We start from the raw sequence: 24,889 nt of genomic DNA on the forward strand, positions 1-24,889 counted from the left end.
GGACTTACTCCACTCAGCTAACATGGAGTTGAAGAAGGTCAACCACCACAACATGGAGCCTAGAGTGTCTACAACTAGAAGCGGGAAGAGTGCATCCAGTACCCATGTGGAATCTAAGCCCTCACTTGACATAGGTGTGCAATGTCCACAAAGAAAATGTGGAATGGGTGTGGGAACGGTAGCCATGGGGGCTGCTGGGTGTGGGGAACGGGAGGAAGAGATGAGATGTGGAGGCGTTTTCGGGACGTGGAGTTGTCCTGGATAGTGCTTCACGGACAATTACGGGACACTGTAGATCCCCCCAGGGCCCACTGGATGGAACGTGAGAGAGTCTGGGCTATGATGTGGACCATCGACTATGGGGTGCAGTGATGCTCAGAGATGAACTTACCAGGTGCAATGGATGTATCACAATGATGGGAGAGAGTGTTGCTGTGGGGGGAGTGGGGGGCGGGGGCGGTGGGGTTGAATGGGACCTCATATATTTTTTTTAATGTAATTAAAAAATAATAATAATAAATAAATATTAAAAAAAAACAAAAAAACAAAAAAAATAAAAATAAAAATAAAAAAAGCTTCCATTAAAATAATTTCTAGTCATATATTTGTTTTAGTGGGCAAGTTCAATGAACTGGTGAGTAGCTGTTTCAACTCTGCTAAGATTCAGGGCACAACCGGCACATGAACAGACCAAAGAGTTAAGCCTCTTGGACATATATTTAAAGAGTATAGTGCTAATTATAGGTTCAAATAAAAGGAGCAGAAGAGCCATGAGTAGGGAAATTATGACGCTAACTCTGTTACATAGGGGAGCATACATTCCAAAGTAAGGCCCACTGACAGGATGCTGAATTCCTGAGATGCTCTGCCCTACCTTTAGTGTCTAGATGTCGCAGAACCTTCAGGAGCCCTACCGTTTGAGGTACTATTTACTGTGGCAGTCATATTTTGTACTGACTTGCATTTCCAGTTTTGAAGATGCTTTTTCTCTTTCCAAAGTGTACTAATTCTTGGGGGCCCTCATCTCTCAACTATTTCCCCTCTTCAAAAATTTCCTCACTACCTCCCTCTGAACTTACTTCTTCCAATCAGCCTTCAAACATAACAATCTCCCCTCCTTGAAAAAATTCAACTGACTACTGTGCTTCACGTTTTCATCCCTTCTCTTCCTTTCAATGCCAAACTTCATGAACTGAATGGTCTACCTGCTCCCTTTGATTTCTTCCTACCCATTCATCTCATTAAGTTCCTGCAATCAGTTTTGCACCTCATTACTTAAACAGCGGCCCCCAATATCACCTTTCCTGACTTCAGGGCAACATTTACAATGATTATCATACCCTTTTGGAATAATCCTACTCCCTAGGTCTCACACTATCCTGGTTAGCCTTAGGCAGAGTTACTGTGTGGGAAATGTTTCAGGTTAAGAACTTTGTATTCACCCTTACATTCATGATTCAATTACTGATATTTATCACCACCAAGCCTTCAGACTAAAGGCAGCTGAGACTGAAACAGAATGCTACTTCAGTATAAAGATATTTTCTTTTATATTATGCCCCCCAACCCCACCCCACCATTGTCTGCTCTCTGTGTGTTCTTCTGTATCTGCTGGTATTCTCATTAAGTGGCTCTGGGAACCGATCCTGGGATGTTCCAGAGTGGGAGAGAGGCAATTATTCTCTTATGCCACCTCAGCTCACCTGTTCTGCTATGTCTTCTTATATTCTCTCCCATGTCTCTTGTTGCATCATCTTGCTGCGCCAGCTCTCCACGTCAGCCAGCACTCATGTGCGGGGCAGCATTCCCATGCAAGGGGGCTCTTCTGTGCGGGGCCGCATTCCCACATGGGCTGGCACTCGATGTGGTCCAGCTTGCCCTCACCAGGAGGCCTTGGTCGTTGAACCCTGGACCTCCTATATGGTAGATGGGAGCCCAATTGGTTGAGCCACAAACGTTTCCCTAAAGATGTTTTCTTTGTTGCCATTGTTTTATTCTTGTCTTCTTACCAGTCTGTTCTTGACCCTTCTGTATTATAGGCATCTTGGTTAGTTGCTTTCTGATTGACTCCTTTGGCCAACTGCCTTACTCTGCTCAATCAGTGCCTATAGCCTGATATTTGAATTGTTACCCAACACCTAGTGTTGGGCTCTCTGGTATTTATGAATTCTTTATTTTCATTCTTTATTTAGTTTTAACCCATTCCCTCCCATATCTTCAAACATATTATGTTCCTGACATCTTTGTTCTGGAATCTTACCTTCTCCCTTTTACCTACTGTCTGCCATAACATGGTATGACAACCCTATAAGGAGTATATACTCAATAAGAAATTAGTTCCTCTCTTGAATTTTTTGACTGTACCTATCCTTGTTCTTTTCCTTCCCAGTCCCTAACTGGAAGATTCAAGGTTAAAATCTCACCACTCTATTCTTCTCTCAACAACAGGGGTCCTTAAATTTGGTGTGCACGAGAATTATAGAGATATTTTTCAAATTATAAAGATGCCCAGGTTTTACCCTAAACATACTGAATCAAAACCTACAGTAGGGAAGTGGACTTGGCCCAATGGATAGGGCATCCGCCTACCACATGGGAGGTCCGTGGTTCAAACCCCGGGCCTCCTTGACCTGTGTGGAGCTGGCCCATGCACAGTGCTGATGCAAGCAAGGAATGCTGTGCCACGTAGGGGTGTCCCCTGCATAGGGGAGCCCCACGTGCAAGGAGTGCACCCCGTAAGGAGAGCCGCTCAGCGTGAAAGAAAGTGCAGCCTGCTCAAAAATGGCGCCGCACGCACAGAGAGCCGACACAACAAGATGACGCAACAAAAAGAAACACAGGTTCCCAGTGCCGCTGATAAAGGATAGAAGCAGTCACAGAAGAACACACAACGAATGGACACAAAGGAGACACCTGCGGGGAGGAGGGGAGAAATAAATAAAAATAAATCTTTAAAAAAACAAAAAACCTACAGTATCTGTATTTTTAACAGGCTCCAGGGTTGATTCTTACTTATATCAATATTTAAGAACCACTGCTCCATATTTTCTCCTTCCCACAACTCAAATACTCTTGTGGCTTCAACTATCACCTCTATGTGAATAATTGTCAAATCTATAGGTCTAACCTTAATCTTTCTCATAAACTCCAGTCACATATCCAACCTTACTGTCACCTCAAATATAACAGGTCTAAAACTAAAATTTACAACTCGTTTCTCTACCTTCTGATTTTCCTATTTCTGTTTATTGTTCCATCATTCTTCCAAATAACCAAAACTTGAAATATATATCTTGGTAACTCTTTTCATCATATACCATAATGCAGGTACTCTGAATTTGTTCTTAAGAAGACAAGATATTTTCCAATCAACATATCTTTGGAACAAATCTCTTTTATTTATTTATTTATTTATTTTTATTTCTCTCCCCTTCCCCCCAACCCCCCCCCCCCCATTGTCTGCTCTCTGGGTCCATTTGCTGTGTCTTCTTTGTCCGCTTCTGTTGTTATCAGCGGCACGGGAATCTGTGTTTCTTTTTGTTGCATCATCTTGTATGTCAGCTCTCCATGTGTGCAGCACCATTCCTGGGCAGGCTGCACTTTCTTTCATGCTGGGCGGCTCTCCTCACTGGGCGCACTCCTTGCGCGTGGGGCTCCTCTGCATGGGGACACCCCTGCGTGGCAGGGCACTCCTTGCACACATCAGCATTGCGCGTGTGCCAGCTCCACACGGGTCAAGGAAGCCTGGGGTTTGAACTGCAGACCTCCCATGTGGTAGACAGACGCCTAATCCACTGGGCCAAGTCCGCGGGCTTACTGCACTACATTCCATTCTCCACTGTATCTAAAAAGTACTATACACATAACAAGCACCCTGAAATCAGATTAAGAATTGCTATATGCAGTGAGACAGTAGATTTGGGGAGTTCCTAGGGCTGCAGTACCATATTTTCATCTACCATATCCCTGCTATATGATATGTGGTGAAAAACATCTGGAGCAACGTTCCTTAATATGCAGAATGGTAGTTTAGAATTAATGCATTTTAATATAGCACAGTTCACCTGTGTACTAAGTTTCTCTCACAGATAAATTTCTAACTTTTCCCTCCCCATAACTATAGTATCTCAGGCTTCCAAGAGCAAAAATACCAACATCTATCTGAGAGTTAAAAGAACAGAACTGTTCTCTAAACATCCTAATAGAGAAATAGAGTCACAAGTAAGTATATCATTGACTATATTAACTGGTAATTACTGTATAACTACCCTAAAGTTATAAACAGTTTGATTTATATTCATAAAGAGGAATACTTAGTAATAAATTCAATTTGATGCATACAGACTGTGAAGGATAATTTCACATGCCCAGTTGTTTGGTCATGTACTGGCCTGCTTATTACTGTGAGGGAATTACACTGATGGGATTTGCATCTATAATCAGTTGATTGCATCTACAATCAACAAAGGAGATTAGCCTCAGCAATGTGGAGAGTCTCTTCACCCAATCAGAAGTATTAAAAGCCAGACTGAGGTTTTCAGAGTCCAGAAGAATTTCTGCCTCATCTTTAGCATTGGCTCTTGCTGGAATTTCTAGCAGCCAGCTTCCCCTTGCAAATTAAGATAAGGACTTTAGCATCACCTTTACCTTTGGTTTGTTACCTCAGTGTATCCTTTAATAATGGGGTGATACACTTGTCATAAATGTTTTTGTTGTTACTATGCTTGCTAAAAATCAACAACTGTCAGCACACTAAACCTTGCCCATTTAGCTAAATCACTAGAACTTTCCCTGACAATGGACCACACATCTAAATCATCCAAGCAGATGAATATGATTTTTGATCTGGGGTTTTCTTTGTGTTGTTATGTTGTAGAAGATGAGAGAGGTTCAATTATTTGCGTATAGGAAGGCCAGGACTCAGGAATGATTTTGAGAAGGAAAAAATGATTTATTGATAGCCGGCCAGACTCGGGAGCTTTCTGTTTCAAACCCAAGCCTCAAACAAGATTTTTGAGTTCCTTTTATACAGAGAGGAAGGACCAAATGGTTCTTTTGTTTCAGTGCTCAATAGGCTTGAAATAGCATATATCTTCCACATCCTAGGTAAGCTTTTAGCACGGACTTCATACATTCTAGATAAGCTTTTAGCACATTTGGTCTGCATTTTTATAGAGTTTGCATTGCTAAATTGTTTCTCCAGGACTGGAGTTGTTGTCATAGTTACCAAGGGCAGGGCTGCATTTCTCACTGTCCCAAACGTAGTACAGAGAAAACATACCACTCAGGTTATCTACAAATATATGAAAAGCCCCCCCACTAATAGCCTACATCAGTTCTTGTTGCTTGCTCTCCCAGATCAAAAGAACTTCTCTAATATTTCTTAGTAACTCTTTCCAACCTACCTCAGGAGGAAATTATTCTTTGCAATTTTTTAATCTAAATCCCTCATATGGCAATACTTTGCATTCTATTATTAATGGAGAGGGGAAACTACTATTTCATGGTCCCTCAGAATCCCAAAGTTTCTGATCATCTCTTCTCCAAGGAAAATAAATAAACCATGTCCTTTAAAGTTTCCTCAAGCTCTCCTTTTTCTTCCTTTTAATAATCTTTGTTATTTACCTCCACACTCTCTCTTATAATGATGCTTTTAAACTTCTATTAATAATGAGGTAATCCCTGAAAAATCACAAAACTGAGGGAGGCTAATTGCTTGAGAAACCAATATTTGTAGGGTTTTCGTTTGGTTTTCTTTTTAACAAATCTCCATCTAAGAACTGTTCAAAACATTATTTATACTTTAAGAATACAACTTAATATATAATAAGAATACTCCTTATAATATGAGTCACAAAATGTATACATACATTTAGCTTTCTGCTCATCACTAATAATCAAACCGTCTCTCTTGGTAACTGCCCAGTTCCACAGGTTTACTGCCATTTCTTCAACCTGAACAAAGATAAATATTTCCTTAGCCAGTTAAAATACTGTCCATCTTCAATGATATTTTCTTTCTTGCATGTTTTATGCTTCTGAAACTCTCATGTGTCATTATTACTGGCTCTCCATAATGTCCTGTCCCCCAAAAACTTACCCACTGTTATGGTGGTTATCTCATGTCCTTTGGACACAGCTTGTTCATTCCTACCTATGTAACCTAATTCATACTGTTGACTTCATTTGATATACCTCCTCCCTTTGTCTTTATGTAACTCAATCCAATTCAGTTGCACCAGCTCTATCCATGAGGCTTTCAGCAAACATTACCATATACATTGATCTCTCTCTTTGAATTCCTATCTTCATTAAGTTTCAAACAATTTAGCAATTTGTATCATTCATTCTTTGTTATTCTTCTTTCCCAGCTAGGTTCCTTGACATCAAAGAGTATGCCTTATATAACGTATACAGCACTTAGAGTAACTGCCATCATGCTAAATAAAGGTTTCACAAATAGTAAGGTTTGTTAGGTTTTTGTTCTGGGGGCTGGAGGGCAAAATTTCTAATAGCTTCTTTTAGGGTTTATCTTTCTTTCAGGTGAAATCTAGTCAATTAGATGTAAAAATAAATCGAGATCATTGTGTCCCAGGGATACAATGAAGACACAAAACTGCCATAATTGGAGATAGTTTGGTTTCTGACAAGTGACCTCTAGAAGAAATGGTTGATCCTAGATGGTAATGTTGCCTGAGACCAATATGGCATAGTCCTGGTCTAAATCTCCCAGTGTGCTATGGCAATTATGATGGAAGCTACAATCTTACTAGAAGAAATACTAACTGGGTAAACCAAAAGAACCCATCTTATGCATAATGATGGTACAAAATTATATTTTATATTTTAGTTTTAAGTCTTTTTCTAGTGCCACATTTCTTACCTATAGTACCACATTTTTCTGATGACCTGCCATTTAAACAGATTTATTTATCTTGGCAGATGCCTCACTAATTATTCTGGGGCCAATTCTCATGCTTATCTCCATGCTTCTCACATAATATCATTATGCCACAGTTAATATAATGATGCTTTCATATGAGATACTACTGAATATTGTTTCACCAAAACACATAAAAAATAAAAAAAACCCACATGTTCATCTCAATTGACACAGAAAAGGCACTAAACAAAATCTAGCACCTTTTTAAAAAATTTCTCTCCCCTCCCCCTCCCCCCCCCAGTTGTCTGCTCTCTGTGTCCATTCACTGCGTGTTCCTCTGTGACCGCTTCTATCCTTTTCAGCGGCACCAGGAATCTGTGTTTCTTTTTGTTGCATCATCTTGCTGTGTCAGCTCAAAATGTGTGCGGCGCCATTCTTGAGCAGGCTGCACTTTCTTTCATGCTGGGCGGCTCTCCTTACGGGGCGCACTCCTTGCACATGCGGCTTCCCTTCGTGGGGGACACCCCTGTGTGACATGGCACTCCTTGCACACATCAGCACTGCGCATGGGCCAGCTCACACGAGTCAAGGAGACCCGGGGTTTGAACTGCAGACCTCCCGTGTGTTAGGTGGACACCCTATCTACCGGGCCAAGCCCACTTCCTTCTAGCACCTTTTTTAATAAAAACACTCAGAAAACTAAGAATAGAACAGAACTTCATCAATAAAAGGATATATGAAAAACTTACAGTTGACATCATACTCAACAGTGAATGTCTGAAGCTTTTCCCCTATTATCAGGAACAGGGAAAGGACGTCCTCTTTCACTACTGCTATTCAACAATGTACTGAGAATTCTACCCAGAGCATTTAGGCAAGAAAAAGTAATATAAGGCATCCAAATTGGAAGGGAAGAAGTAAACTTATTTATATTTGCAGTGAAATAACCTTACATAGAGAAAATCTCAAAGAATCCACAAGAAGGCTACTAGAGTTAATAAGGAATCCAGCAATGTTATGAGGTACAAGATGAACACACCAAAATCAGTTGTGCTTTTATATACCAGCAATGAACAATCTGAAAAGGAAATCAAGAAAACAATTCTATTTATAATAGTACCTAAAAGAATAAAATATCTGAATAAACTTAACCAAGGATGTAAAGTACTTGTATATTGAACACTATAAAACATTGTTGAAAGAATTTAAAAGAGTATCAAAATGGAGAAACCCCCTTCATTGACTGGAGGATTAAATATTATTAAGATATCAATACTATCCAAAGTGATCTACAGAGTCAACACAATCCCTATCAAAATTACGGGTCTTTTTTCAGAAATGGAAAAGCCAATCATCAAATTCGTATGGAAGGCAAGGGGCCCCAAATAGTCAAAAATATCTTGAAAAGAATAAAGCAGGAATCACACTTTCTGATTTCAAAACTTATTACAAAACTATAGTAATCAAAACAGTGTGGGGAAGTGGATGTGGCTCAAATGATAAGGCTTCCACCTACCATACGGGAGGACCCAGGTTTGATCCCTGGGTCCTCCTGGTGAAAAAGAAAAGAAAGCACATGGTGAGCCAGTGCCCATGTGGCCAGCCGAGTGCCCACATGGTGAGCCAAGTGCCCAAGCGGTGAGCTGAGTCCTCGCATGGCGAGCCGAGTGCCCACGTGATGAGCCGAGTGCCCATGCAAGTGAGTCATGCAGCAAGATGATGATGCAATGAAAGAGAGACAAAGGGGAGAGTCAAGGTGAAGTGCAGCAGAGACCAGGAACTGAGGTGGCACAATTGACAGGAAACCTCTCTCCACATCAGAGGTCCTGAGGATCGAATCCTAGTGAATGCTACATAAATAAGTACAGATACATAGAAAAATAGATGCAGAAGATCACACAGTGAACGGACACAGACAGCAAAAACAGCAGGGTGGGGGAGGAGGAGGGGAAGAGAAAAAAAATAAAGACTGTAAGCTTTAAGAAAAAAGTGTGGTTTGTAATAAAATATCATGTTACACCTACTAAGATGGCTATTATTTTTAAAAATACAAAATAACAAGTGTTGACAAAGATATGGAGAAATAAGAACCCTCAGGCATTGCTGGTGGGAATGTAAGATGGTGTGGCCTTTAGAGAAGCACTTCAGCAGTTCCTCAGAAAGTTAAACATAGAATTATTATATGATCTGGCAATCCCACTTATTAGTATATACCAAAAAGAATTGAAAACAAGAAGTCAAACAGATTATTGTACACCAGTGTTCATAGCAACATTATTTATAGTAGCCAAAAGGTAGAAGCAACCTAAGTGTCCATCAACAGATGAATGGATAAACAGCATGTGTCATATCCATACAATGGCATGTTAGCCTTAAAAAGTAATGAAATTCTGATACATGCCACAACCTGGATGAAACATGAAGACCTCGTGTTGAGTGAAATATGTCAGAATCAAATAGACAAATATTGTATGATTTTCACTTACATGAAAACTTAGAAGCAAATACATTGAGACAGTAAGATTACAGATTACTATGGCTGGGGTGGGGTGGGAAGGGGGAGTAAGTACTTAAGGGCTACAGAGTTCCTGTTTGGGGTGAAGTCAAAGTTTTGATAACGGATAGTGATGGTGGTAGCATAATATTGTGAATGTAATTAATATAATTGACTTGTAATTAGGGTTAAAATGGGAAATTTTGTGTTTTCTATGTATGTTACCACAATTTTTAGAAAATGTTAACAATTGTAGAGTCTAGGTGGTTTGTATAGAGATGACCACTAAAATGCAACTTCTATGTTTGAAATTTTTCATAATAAAATGTTTTGGAAAAAAAAAGAAATTGCCTTTTATGACACTAAAATCAATGCATAAACACAATAATTATAGCTATATAAAATTTTAATATGGAAATTATTGAAGAAAATACATTAAAATTATAGTAGTTGTACTGGAGTGGTCTGATTATGCATAATTTTCTCTATATTTGCCAAAGAGTCTTTAAAGTTATATTTACATTGTTAAATAATTTTTTGGCTTTTCCATATTGTGTTAAAAATAGAAGAGTAACAGCATGTAAATGCAATGCCTTCCCCCCAGCGTGGGACATGACACCCGGGGATGAGCCTCCCTGGCAACGAGGGACCACTATCAACTACCAACTGATGATGCAACTGGAAAATGACCTTATATGGAAGGTTCAATGCGGATCAGCAGAATATCCATGTCTACATAAAATACCATGACTTTAAAATGCTGTTTGACCTAAAGTAAGGGGGAAATGGAAAGGAGAAATGAGTTTATATGGCTACGAGTTTCTAAAAAAGAGTCTGGAGGCTGGCAGAAGGATTGCCCTCATGCACAACTGAGCAGAGTCAGAGAGACAGATAAAGCAGATACAACCCCCAGGTATTGGTTCCTTTGAGGGCTAAAGAGACCCATGGGAGTTATGGTCATGGCCGATGGGGTTAACTACCAGGGCAGATGGCCCCTCTTTGGAAATGGTGTTTATGTGTGATGAATCTGGACTCAAATGGGATCTCCCTTCGTAAGACTTTCATGCTAATGTGCTGGAGGTGCAGTTAATGTTGGGGTTTAAGATATATTTAGGGGATTTGAATCTCTGGACTGACAATGTGATAGCCAGGTCCTGAGCCTCAACAGACTCCAGCACCTACAATCTGATCTATTGGACTTACCACACTCAGCTAAGATGGAATTGAAGAAGGACAACCACCACACCATGTAGCCTAGAGTGATTACAACTGAAAATGGGAGGATTGCATCCAGCATCCATGTGGAATCTGAGCCTCCTCTTGACATAGAGGTGCAATGGACACAACCAATCTAATGTCCACATAGAAGAGGTGGCATTGGATTGGGAAAAGTGGACATGGTGGACGATGGGTATGGGGAAAGGCAGGAAGAGATGAGAGGTGGAGGCGTCTTTGGGACATGGAGCTGCCCTGGATGGTGCTTCAGAGGTAATCACCGGACATTGTAAATCCTCACAGGGCCCACTGGATGGAATGGAGGAGAGTATGGGCCATGATGTGGACCGTTGACCATGAGGTGCAGAGGTGCCCAAAGATGTATTTACCAAATCCAATGGATGTGTCATGATGATGGGAACGAGTGTTGCTGGGGGGGGGGGAGAGGGGGGGTGGGGGGTGGGGTTGAATGGGACCTCACATATATATTTTTAATGTAATATTATTACAAAGTCAATAAAAAAATAGAAGAGTAAGATGAATTATGCCTATTACCATTTCATAGTGGCAAAATGCTTATTTATTCAACAAATACGTACTGTGAACCTAACATTGCCAGGTTCTGAGCTACATTTATGTAAATGTGTAATGATAAAGGCAGTAAATATATTAGCAAATAGTACTAAATAATATGAACATTAGGTTTTCTGGAGAGAAAACAAATCTTATATCTGATAAGGGAATTTTATCTAGAATATATAAAGAAATCGCACTACTCAATAATAAAAAGATAAATAGCCCAATTAAAAAACAGCCAAAAGACCTGAACAGACATTTTTTAAAAGAAGTAGCTCAAATGGCCAATGAAACACTTGAAAAGATGCTCAACATCATCAGCCATCAGGGAAATGTAAATCAAAACTACAATAGGAGGAGCTCCAAGAAGATGACATCAGATTAGGCAAGAAGGGTTCAACTCTCTCATAAAAACAATGGTGAAAGGGCCAAAAGCTGTCTGAGGGATCTGCTCTGGGGAGTAGCAGACCATAACAGTGCTACAAAACTCTCAGGAGGGTGAGAAACAGACAGCTGAAGAACCCAAAACAACAAACGTGAGTTACCAAAACATGACGGCAGCCAGGAATGGCTCCTAACACCTGCCCGCCAAGACATTAAGCTGGTATAAAACCCCTTGCTCACTGTAACCAACAGAGAGGGGCAAAATGTCTTCCTCACTGTCAGCTGTTACAAGTAAAAGTGAAGAGAAGTCAGGGGGGCTTCTCTTCAGTGAATTGGACCAGCAGAGCCCACATCCAATCTCTGCTCTGTACAGACAAAAACACAAGAAAGGTGAGTTTGAAACACCACAATGAGCACCTGGGCCGTCTGGAAATTGCATGGAAAAAAATGCCTTTAGGCTCTCTATACCAGACCTCCTGGGAAAAAATCTGCACCCCCTTAGGAAATCACTGGCCTGGTTTGATATCTTAAACTGAGCAACTTTAAAGACTTAAATTGAACCAAATATGAAAGAGTTGTGAAAAAAGCAATAGGTAAGGAAGAGAAACTGGCTATCAGAGTAAATTCACCTACATATTCAGATGCTTAGACATCATGAAAAAATTACAAGCCACACAAGGAAACAGGAAGAGATGGCCCAGACAAAGGAACAAACCAAATATCCTGAAGGGTTATAGGATTTAAGACAAGTCATCAATGATAATCACACAACACTCTTAAATCAATTCAAATAATTGAAAAAAACAGAGAAGACACAAATAAATAAAATCAGAAAAGAGAGAGGGGACATTACTACTAACCCCATAGAAATGAGAGCGATCATAAGAGGATATAATGAAAAACTGTATGCCAAAAAACTAGAAAATGTAGGCGAGATAGAAAAATTCCTAGAAACACACAAACCACCTACACTGACCCTAGAAGAAATAGAAAACCTCAGCAAACAATCACAAGTGAAGAGATTGAAACATTCATCAAAAACCTTCCAAAGATGAAAAGCCCGGGATGAGATGACTTCACAGGTGAATTCTACCAATCATTGAAAGATTACATAAAGCCGATCTTCCTCAAGCTCTTCCAAAAAATTGAAAAGGATGCTACCAAACTCATTTTATAAAGCCAACATCACCCTAATTACCAAAACCAGATAAAGATACTACAAAAAAGAAAATTACAGACCAATATCCCTATTGAATATAGCTGCAGAAGTCCTCAACAAAATACTTGCAAACCAAATCCAAAAGCACATTAAAAGTATTATACACCACTATGAAATGGGTTTTTTCCCATGTATGCAAGGGTGGTTCAACACAAGATAATCAAATAGTGTAATAAACCACATTTATAAACTGAAGAATAAAAAGCACATAATCCTCTTGATTGATGCACAAAAGGTATTTGACAAAATACAGCACCCTTTCTTGAGAAAAACACACCAAATGGTAGGAATACAAGGAAGATTTCTCAATACAAAAAAATGCATATATGGAAAACCGACTACTAGCATTGTATTCAATGGTGAAAGACTGAAAGCTTTCCCACTGACATCAGGACAAGGATGCCACCTCTCACATTATTCAATATTGTTCTAGAAGTTCTAGTCAAGCAATTAGGCTAGACAAAGAAATAAAGGTACCCAAATATGAAAGGAAGAAGTAAATTTTCACTATTCACTGATGACATGATCCTAAATCTAGAAAATCCAAAAAAATCTACAACAAACCTACTAGAATTAATAAACGAGTTCAGCAAAGTGGCAGATACAAGATTAATGCACAGAAATCAATAGTGTTTCCAAACAGTACTGATATACAATTGAAGAAATCAGAAAAAAAAAATTCCATTCACAGTAGTGACTATAATAATCAAATATTTAGGAATAAACTTAACCAAGGACATAAAAGACCTGTATTCAGAAAACTATAAAACATTGCTAAAAGAAACCAAGGAAGATTCAAATAAATGGAAGGACATTTGGTGTTTATGGATTAGAAGACTAAATATCATTAAGATGTCAATTCTATGCAAACTGATTTACAGATTCAATGCATTTCTGACAAAAATCTCAACAGACTTTTTTTGCAAAAATCAGAAAACCAATAATCAAATTTATTTGGGGGAAGTGGATGTGGCTCAGGTGACTGGGTTCCCACCTACCACATGGAGGTCACTGGTTCGGCTCCCAGTGCCTCCTAAAGAAGACAGCAAGCTGGTGCAATGGGCAGGCATGGCAAGCTGATACAACAAGAGACATGAGAAGAAAAAACATAATAAAAGTCACAACAAAGCAGGGAGCAGAGGTTCCCAGTGCCTCCTAGAGAAGACAGCAAGCTGATGTGAGGGGAAGGCGTGGCAAACTGATGCAACAAGATGATGCAACAAGAGACATGGGGAGGAAAAACGTAATGAGACACAACAAAGCAGGGAGTGGAATTGGCTCAAGCAATTAGTCATCTCCCTCCCACATCAGAGGTCCCAGATTTAGCTCCCAGTGCCTCCTAAAAAAAACAGGGTAGATGAATAGACACAGCAAGTGAAAAAAAAAACAAGGGGATGGGGAGAAATAACTAAAGAAAATAAATCTTTATAAAAAATTTACTTGGAAGGGTAGGGGCCCAGAATAGCCAAAAATGTCTTAAAAAACAATGATGTTGGAGGACTCTCACTTCCTGACTTTAAAGCATATAGCTTAGCTACAGTGGTAAAGACAGCATGGTAATGGCATAAGGACAGACAGATTGACCAAAAGAACTAAATCAAGAACTCAAATTGACCCTCACATTTACAGTCAAGTATTTTTGACAAGGTTGTTAAGCCCTACCAGATGGGCCAGAACAATCTATTCAACCAATGCTGCTGGGTGACCTGGATAACCATATCCAAAAGAAAGAAAGAAGACCCCTATCTCATACCTTACACAAAATTAATACAAAATGGATCAAGGACCTAAACTGAAAAACAACAACTATAAAACTCAAGAAGAAAATATAGGAAAACATCTTTAAGATCTTTTGATAGGTGCTAGTTTCTTAAACCTTACACCCAAAACACGAGCAACAAAAGAAAAAATAGATAAATGACCCCTTCCTCAAAATTAAACACTTCTGCACCTCAAAGGACTTTGTCAAAAGGGTGAAAAGACAGCCAACTCAATGGGAGAAAATATTTGGCAATCACATATCTGACAAGGGTTTAATAGCCATGATATATAAGGAGATTATATAACTCAACAATAAAAAGACAAACTATTCAATTAAAAAATAGGCAAACGACTTGAAAAGACAACTTTCCAAAGAAGAAATACAAATGGCAAAGAAACACATTAAAAAATGTTCAACATCACTAGTGATTAGGGAAATGCAAATCAAAACAACAATGAGATATCATTTCACACCTATTAGATGGGCCACTACTAAAAAGTCAGAACACTGAAAATGTTGGAAAAAATATGAAGATATAGGAAGGTTTATTCACTGTTGGTGGGAATGTAGAATGGTACAGCCACTGTGGAGGACTGGTTGAATAAAATCCTAAGGAAGTTGAATATAGACTTGCCATGGGACCTGGCAATACCAATACTAGATATATACACAGAAGAACGGACAGCAATGGCATGAATAGACATCTGCACACCAATGTTCACAGAAGCATTATTCACGGTAGCCAAAAGTTGGAAACAGCCCAAGTGTCCATCAAATGATGAATGGATAAACAAACTGTGGAGTATACACACAGTGGAATATTATGCAGTGGTAAGAAAAAATGAAGTCATGAAACATATAACAAAATGGATGAACCCAGAGGACATGCTGAGTGAAGCCAGCCAGACACAAAAGGACAGATACTGTATGACTGTCCTATTGTGAGCTAAATATATTAAGTGAAATATAAATATATTATGTAAATATGAGAATGGGTAGAACTGCATATATAAGACCGTTTTTTCTTTGATGCTGAACAAATGTAATTTAATATTACAAAATATTACTATCAGACAAAAAAACAATTATACTAAGTGTAGGAGAATGGACACAGAGTAAAACATATTGTATGATTCCATTTATATAAAATATAAATCAACTTATACAGCTGAAACTAGATTCGTGGTTATGTAGGGCTGAGGAAGGAATGCTAAGGGATGTGGAGTCTTTTGGGAGTAAATTGTTCTAAAAGTTTTGAGATGAGGAATGTACAACACTGTGATTATATTAAAAGGCACTGATTATACACTTTGGATAGATCATATGGTATGTGACTATAGCTCAATAAAACTGATTATTGAAAAATAACTAATTGTGCAAGAATAGCCAGTAAAGGCACCTATGTACAGCAAGGGAAACATATTGAGAATCTCAATGAGGAATTTTCTTCCTTGTTTGTCTGGTTTTTTTGTTTATTATTATCAAAATAATGAAAATTCTCTAATGATGATTGAGGTGATAAACACACAGCTAGGTGACTGTACCAAATACCACTGATTATACAGTTTGGATGAACTGTATGCCTTATTAATATGTATCAATAAAATTGATTTGTTTAAAAAAAAGAATTATACTCCACGCTCAAGTGGGTTTTATCCAAGGTATACAAGGGTTGTTCAACACAAGAAAATCAATTAGTGTAATAAACCACATTGATAAATTGGAGGGGAAAAATCACATGATCCTCTCAATTGATATACAAGGTGCATTTGACAAAATACAGCACTCTTTCTTGAGAAAAACATTCCAAAAGAAAAGAACAGAAGGAAGCTTTCTCAATATGTTAAAGTGCATATATGAAAAACCCACAGCTAGCATTGTACTCAAAGTTAAAGACAGAAAGCTTTCCCAATGAGATAAGGAATAAGACAAGTATTCCCACCGTCACCACAATTATTCTATATTATGCTAGAAGTCCTAGCTAGAACAATTAGGCTAGATAAAGAAATAAAAGGCACCCAAATAGGAAAGGAAGAAGTAAAACTTACACTATTCACTGATGATATGATCCTATACCTAGAAAATCCCCCAAAATCCACAACAAAGTTAGTAGAACTAATGGAAGAGTTCAGCAAAGTGGCAGGATACAAGACTAATATTCAAAAATCAATAGCATTTCTATACACTACTGATGGGCAAACCAAGGAGGAAATCAGAAAAAAAAATCCATTTAGAATAGCAGTTAAGAGAAACAAATATTTAGGAATAAGCTTAACCAAGGACACAAAGGAACTGTATTCAGAAAACTACAAAACATTGCTAAAACAAACTGAAGAAGACTTAAAGAAATGGAAGGACAGTCCATGTTCACGGACTGGATGACTAAATATTGTTAAGATGTCAATTCTCCCCAAACTGATTTATAGCTTCAGCACAATCCCAATAAAAATCCCAACATCAATTTTTGCAGAAATAGAAAAGCCAATTATCAAATTTATTTAGGAAGGGTAAGGGGCCCAGAATAACTGAAAATATTGTAAAAAACAAAGAATGAAGATGGAGAAATCTCACTTCCTGACTTTAAAGCATATTGCTTAGCTACAATAGTAACAGCATCGTACTGGCATAAGGACAGAAATATCTACCAATGGAACCGAATCAAGAACTCAGAAACTGACCCTCACATCTACAGCCAAGTGATTTTTTAGAAGGCTGTTAAGCCCTCCCAGATGGGCAGAACAATCTATTCAACCATTGGTGCTGGGGGAACTGGATAGCCATATCCAAAAGGAAGAAAGAGAACCCCTATCTCACCCTTTATACAAAAACTAAGTCAAAATGGATCAAGGACCTAAATATAAAAGCAACAATCATAAAACTCCTGGAAGAAAATGTAGGAAAATATCTTCAAGATCTTGTGGTAGGTGGTAGTTTCTTACACCTTATACCCAAAGCACCAGCAACAAAAGGAAAAATAGATAAATGGGAGCCCCTCACTATTAAACACTTGCACCTCAAAGGACTTTTCAAAAGGGTGAAAAGGCAGGTCACTCAATGGGAGAAAATATTTGGAAATCACATATCCAATAAGAGGTTTAATATCCATGATATATAAAGAGATTAAACAACTCAAAAATAGAAACTACCCAATTAAAAAATTGGCAAAAGACTTGTGAAGACAATTGTCCAAAGAAGAAATACAAATGGCAAAGAAACATATGAAAAAGTTCAACATCACTAGTAATGAGGGAAATGAAAATCAAAACTACAACGAGATATAATTTCATACTTATTAGACTGACCACTATTAAAAATTCAGAAAACTATAAGAGTTGGAGAGGATGTGGAGCGATAAGAATGCTTACTCACTGTTGGCAGGAATGTAGAACAGTACAGCCACTGTGGAGGACTATTTGGCAGTTCCTAAAGAAGCTGAACAGAGACTTGCCATGTTACCCGGCAATACCTCTATTAGGTATATACCTAGTAGAACTGAAAGCAGTAACACAAACAGACATCTGCACATCGATGTTCAAAGCAGCATTTTTCACAATTGCCAAAAGTTGTAAACAACCCAAATATATATCAACCAATGAATGGATATAGAAATTGTGATGTATACACACAAGGAATACTATGCAGCTGTAAGAAGAAATGAAGTTGTGAATCATATAACAACATGGATGTACCTGGAGGACATTATGTTGAGTGAGGCAAGCCAGACACAAAGGGACACATACTATATGATTGCGTTATAACGAACTAAATATATTGTGTAAATTCATGGAGTTACTAATTAGAATATATGTCACCAGAAAATAGAATGAGGGTAGAGAATGGAAAGATGAGGATCAATCTGTTTAGATTTGGTAAAAAGGTTGTTTGTGAATCTTAGGAAATGAATTGCAATGGTGAAAGCACACCACAGCATTTGTAACTAGCAGAGCTATTACACGGGTATGTCAGTCATTGAAAGGGTAAGCCTATGGGCAAGTACATTACTAGAAGGAAAGCTTAAAATGTAACATGTGACTGCATATCATAGTGAAACTTCATGTAAAAGATGAATATGGGTGATATTGCATATATAAAACTATTTTTACAAAATATAAATACAAATAAACTGGAGGCAGATACAGAACAGCAGCTATGTACAGCAGGTGAAGCACACAGAGATTGAAAGGTGATGAGTTTTTATGTTTGTTTTTTGTTTTATTATTAATGAAAATGCTCTAAAATGATTGAAGTAATGAATGCACAACTATGTGATTATACAAAAACCAATGATCGTTCACTTTAAACGGATATATGCTTTATTAATATATATCAATAAAATTGATTTGTTTTAAAAAAAACCCAATGAGATAACCCTTCACACCCACTAGGATGCCATAATCAAAAGGACAGATAACAATAAGTGTTGGCAAGAATGTGGAGAAATTTGAACCCTCAAATTCCACTGCTGGTGGGAATGTAAAATGGTGCCGCTACCTTGTAAAACAGTCTTAGAAGTTCCTCAAATGGTTAAACAGTTACCATATGACCCAACATTTCCACTCCTATATATATACCCAAGAGAAATAAAAACATAAAAACCTGTAACAGCAATGTTCCTAGCAGCATTATTCATAATAGCCAAAAAACTGAAAACAACCCAAATGTCTATTATCTGATGAATGGATAAACAAAATGTGGTATAACAATAGAACATTATCCTGCAATAAAAAGGCATGAAGTAAAGATTGTGGGATGATGGTGACAGACTACCAAGCAGAGCTGAATGCTCTCACAAAAACAACGGAGAGCCAAAAGCTGTGAGGGACCTGCTTTGGGGATTAGCAGACCAGGACAGTGCTATACCACTCCCAGGAGGGTGAGGGACAGAGAGACAAAGAAGCCAAAAAGACAAATGTGAGCTACCAAGCCCCCATGGTGGCTAGGAAGGGCTCCCCTCCCCCACCCCCATGATATTAAGGTGGGGTAAAATACCTGGCTCACTGCAGCCAACTGAGTGGAACAGACACATACTTCCCTGTCAACTGTTTCAAGGGAAAAAAGAGGGGAGCTGGGGGTACTTTTCTTCAGTGAATTTGGCCAGCAGAGCCCACTTTGAACCTCTGATTTGGAGATTCAACACAAGAACACAGGAAAGATGAGACTGAAATACCTCTGGGGAAAGTCTGCTGACAAGTACCATCTGTTGGCTGGTCTGGAAATTGCACGGACAAAAACTGTTTTCCACAATCTGTATCCAACCCCTGGGAGAAAATCTGCACCCCACTAGTGAGTCCCTGGCCCAACTTCAACAATTTAAACTAGGCAATTATAAAGACTGAAAATAAGTTGGACCAAATATCAAAGAGCTGTGGGGAAAAATAGGCAAGAGAGAGAAATTAGCCATCAGAGTAAATCCACCAACATATTCAGATGCCTAGCTATTAACAAAAAATTACAAGCCATACTAGGAAACAGAAAGAGACGGCTCAGTCAAAAGAACAAACCAAATATCCTGAAGAGATACAGGATTTAATACAATTAATCAGTGATAATCACACAACTCTCCTAAATCACTTCAAAAATTTACAGAAAATATGACTAAAGAAATCATGGCTATTAAGAAGACACTGGGAGAGCATAAAGAACAATTTGAAAGCCTGTAAAGAAAAGTAATAGACCTTATGGGAATGAAAGACACAATGGATGAGATTAAAAATACATTAGAGGCACATAAGAGCAGATTTGAATTGCTTGAAGACTGAATTAGTGATTTGGAAGACAGAACATCTGAACTGGAAAAGACAGGAGAATAGAAAGAGAAAGGAATGGAAAAAATGGAAAAAGTTTCAGGGAATGGAATGACAATGCAAAATGCACAAATATTCGCATTATTGGTGACCCAGAAGGAAAAGAGAATGGAAAAGGGGCACAAAGAATATTTGAGGAAATAATGACCGAAAACTTCCCAACCCTTAGTTAGGACAACAATATCAATATTCAAGGACAATGCACCCCAAAGAGAATAAATCTGAATATACTTACCCTGAGACACCTACTATTCAGAATGAATAATATCAGAGATAAACAGAGGATTCTGAAAGCAGCAAGAGAAAAGCAAAGCATAACACATAAGGGAAACTCGATAAGATTAAGTGCCAAACTCTCATCAGAAACCAAGGCAGAGAGAAGAAAGTGGTATGATGTAGTTAAGATACTGAAAGAGAAAAATTGCCAGCCAAGAATTCTATATTTGACAAAACTGTCCTTCAAAAATGAGGGTGACTTCAAAGTTTTCACAGACCAAGACTGATAGAATATGTTACCAAAAGACCAGAATTGCAAGATATACTAAAGGGGGTGCTGCAGCCTGAAGGGAAAAAACAAGGATGAGAGATCTGGAGAAGAGTTTACAAAGGAAGATATTAGGAAGGGTAAACAAAAGAATAAGACAGGTCTCCTGAGTATACACCAACCCTAGAGCCAACCACAGGTCTGGTAAAAGTAACAGAAGAGGCATGTGTAGAAGGTCACATCTGAGTCCAACTCCATCACACTCAGGAACACAAACTCCAAAGTAGGGCCCTGAATCTCTGGACTGTCCATGTGACAGCTAGGCCTTGAGCCTCAGCAGACTTGCAACTCCTATCCTCTGGTTTATTGGACTTACCCCAGCCAGCTAACAGGGAGGTGAAGAAGGTCAACCACCACACCAGAGAGCCAAGAGTGCCTACAACTGCATGCAGGAGAATTGCATCAGGCATCCATGTGGAATCTAAGTCCCCTCTTGATATAGAAGTGGAGTGGACATTACCATCCCAGGGTCCACAGGATGGAGGAATAGAGTATTGATTAGAGTGGACTTACTGATATTCTACTATGGAACTATTGTGATTAGTAATGGAAGAAATTGTAGTATTAATGTGGAGAAAGTGGTGACAATAGCTGCTGAGGGTAGGGAGAGAGAAGAAGAGATATGATGTGGGGGCATTTTCAGGACTTGGAGTTGTCCTGGGTGGTACTGTAGGGACAGATGCTGGACAATGTATGTCCTGCCATGGCCCACTGGGTGGACTGGGGGAGAGTATAAACTACAATGTAAACCATTATCCACATGGTGCAGCAGTGCTCCAAAATGTATTCACCAACTGCAATGAATGTCCCATGATGATGAAAGAGGTTATTGATGTGGGAGGAGTGGGGTGAGAGGGGTGGGGGCCATATGGGGACCTCATATTTTTTAATGTAACATTTAAAAAATAGGAAAAAAAGGATAAGACAGACAATAGAACAATATGACAACAGAGAGCCAAAGGACAAACTGGATGAAATAATGCCTTTACAGTAATAACACTGAATGTTAATAGATTAAATTCCCCAGTCAAAAGACATAGACTGATAGAAAGGAGAAAAAAAATGAGTCTTCTATATGTTGTCTACAAGAGACCCCACCTCAGATGTAAGGATACATCCAGATTAAAAGTGAAAGATTAGAAAAAGTTATTGCATGCAAATAGTAACCAAAAAAGAGCTAGAACAGACCAGATAAATGTAAAATAACAACATTCTAGTATATGAACAATAATTACTCAGTGCAACTGGCAAATTGTTCCTGTGATCAGTATTCTGTAATTTTTTTTCATACAAAATAAACACTTGCATTTAATTGAGGAGGACTAGAGAAAGATAAAGTTTTGGGTACTTCATTTTTCCTTAATGCTTTCTTGTTCATACTCTTTAAGTAAAATAATCTATCCAGATCAATAATAATTTAGCATGACTACTGTTGAACGAGATTTTGAGTTTTTCTCCCTCATGAAATATGGGTTGGCAAATTGTTATCAGCTATAATTCATTTCAATAAGATGTGAAGAATTCCCAAATAGGAATTTGATTATCTAAAAAGAATTATGGGTGGCGGACTTGGCCCAGTGGTTAGGGCAACCGTCTACCACATGGGAGGTACACGGTTCAAACCCCAGGCCTCCTTGACCTGTGTGGAGCTGGCCCATGCACAGTGCTGATGCGCGCAAGGAGTGCCACGCCACGCAGGGGTGTCCCCAGCGTAGGGGAGCCCCACGTGCAAGGAGTGCGCCCCGTAAGGAGAGCCGCCCAGCGTGAAAGAAAGCGCAGCCTGCCCAGGAATGGCGCCGCACACATGGAGAGCTGACACAGCAAGATGACGCAACAAAAAGAAACACAGATTCCCGTGCCACTGACAACAGAAGCGGACAAAGAAAATGCAGCAAATAGACACAGAGAACAGAAAACCGGGGTGGAGGGAAAAGGGTAGAGAAATAAATAAATAAATCTTTAAAAAAAATAAAAAATAAAAAAATAAAAAGAATTATGGCCTAAATGGAAATTAAATAACATTATTATTTCCAATAGTTACAGCTGAAATATAAAAACTAGAAATATGCTTCTATTATTTTGAATTATTATTTCTATTATATTTGAATTATCATTTACATTTATAAAGGTCTGTTGCTACACTATTTTTTATAATTGATTATATTAAATCTAACCTTGCCTTGCACTCTCTTTTAAAATTTGTAATTTCTTTTAATCTATTTTTCTATTTATTTTATAATTTTACAATAAAGGTCTTTTTAACAGCCATTGATTATACACTTTGGATAGATCATATGATATGTGAATGTATCTCAATAAAACAGCTTAATAAACAAATAAATAATTGTGCAATAGCCAGAAAGAGCAGCTATGTAGGGGAAACAAAGTTTGAGAGGTAAGAATTTTCTTGTTTGTCTGTTTTTTGTTTATTATTGTTATTATTATTATTGAAATAATGAAAATGCTCTAATAATGATTGAACTGATAAAAGCACAACTATGTGGTTATACCAAATACAACTGATGGTATACTTTTAATAAACTATATGCTTTATTAATATATATTAATAAAATTGATTTGTTAAAAAAGAAAGGAATGAAGTACTGACACATGCCACAGCATGGACAAACCTTAAAAACATGATAAGTGTGGTTAGTGGTAATAAATCCTATCATGTTAAGATGTTGGTGGAGGAGTGATACATAGGAATTCTTCATATTATGCATGATTATTTTGTAAGCTCACAACTTCTCTAGTTAAAAAAATATAGTAAATGAAAATAGCTAATCACAAGAGATCACATATTATAGGATTCCATTTGTACAAAATGTCCAGACAGGAAAATCCATAGAAACAGTAAGTAAACTAGTGGTTGCGTGGGACTGGGAGAGGGTGGGGGAGGAAATGGAAAGTAACTACAAATGGGTGCAGAGTTTCTTTTTGGGCTGATAAAAATGTTCTAAAATTGATTGTGGTGATGGGTACACAATTGTGAATATTTGAAAAATCACTGGATAGTGAATTGTACAGTGTATGATTTATATTTCAATAAAGGTATTATATATAAATAAGAGAAAGGCAATAGACTTTCTTCTCACCTTCCCATATGTGCAATCATCAAAATGGAAGGATTTTCCCAAGGTAAATGTTCCCAAAAGTGTTTCAGGACCTCAGGACATTTTCCAAATTAGGAAAATGACAGACCTTCATTTAAACATTAGGGATATTACTCCCCAAAACACCACTTCCTGAAGGCTTATATGAAACTGAGTTCCCCACCACCAGGTAGTTTCCTACTTTGCCAAAAAGGGAAGGAAAAAGAGAACTATTATTTAGTGATTATTATGTGCCTTTATCTATGTTATATCATTTAATATTCACAACCCTCTAAGATGCTATTATTATCCTCCTTCAACAGATGAGAAAACTGAAGCTCAGAGAAGTAAAATAACAAATATTAAAATTGAAGAAATATATTTCCATTAGTTTCTAAAACCCCATTTTCCCTTAAATATGCCATCAGGCTTGAATAATCAAAAAATATATTTCTATATCTTTAAAGCAATGACTAATAATAAAGACTATTTTTAAATTTATATTTTAGTTAAAATGATAAATCATCAAAGTTATCATAAACAAAGTTATTTTTGTACCAACCTGAGCATCCTGTATTTCAGCCATAGACTCCCTGTTAATATTTTCTATGTCCATGAAGAGTCTATCAATTGCCTCAGGTATCCTAGATGAATTATCTTTCACAATCAGGTTTTCAACAGTTTCTGAAATAACAATAGATGATAAATGTGCTGTGAACAATGACATTGGCTAAATAGCAAATCATTTTGAAACCTGTTACTAGTTTGAATAAGAATGGTGTTTGGACAAATGAATATTGCATGAAGGAACTTGAAATCATCCTTACATTAAGACCAAAATGAAAAAAAAGTTTCTTTTACAAAAGTAAAGTGTAAATTTCAAATAAAATTTGTATTCCCTGGAAGTAACCTG

At 38.0% G+C, this 24,889-nt stretch overlaps 1 protein-coding gene across 1 annotated transcript in view; it reads right to left on the reverse strand.

The window, feature by feature from the left end:
- TEX11 (testis expressed 11) overlaps positions 1-24,889 on the reverse strand; it is a 546,877-nt gene that overhangs the window by 505,585 nt on the left and 16,403 nt on the right. Inside the window, exons 3-4 of the mRNA XM_058291673.2 lie at positions 24,539-24,660; positions 5,871-5,955 (exon numbers count right to left, since the gene is read on the reverse strand). Of these exons, the coding sequence (XP_058147656.1) occupies positions 5,871-5,955; positions 24,539-24,660 (207 nt within the window). The remainder of the gene's footprint in view (positions 1-5,870; positions 5,956-24,538; positions 24,661-24,889) is intronic.

This window comes from Dasypus novemcinctus, chromosome X (assembly GCF_030445035.2).
Source record: "Dasypus novemcinctus isolate mDasNov1 chromosome X, mDasNov1.1.hap2, whole genome shotgun sequence".
NCBI lineage: Eukaryota > Metazoa > Chordata > Mammalia > Cingulata > Dasypodidae > Dasypus > Dasypus novemcinctus.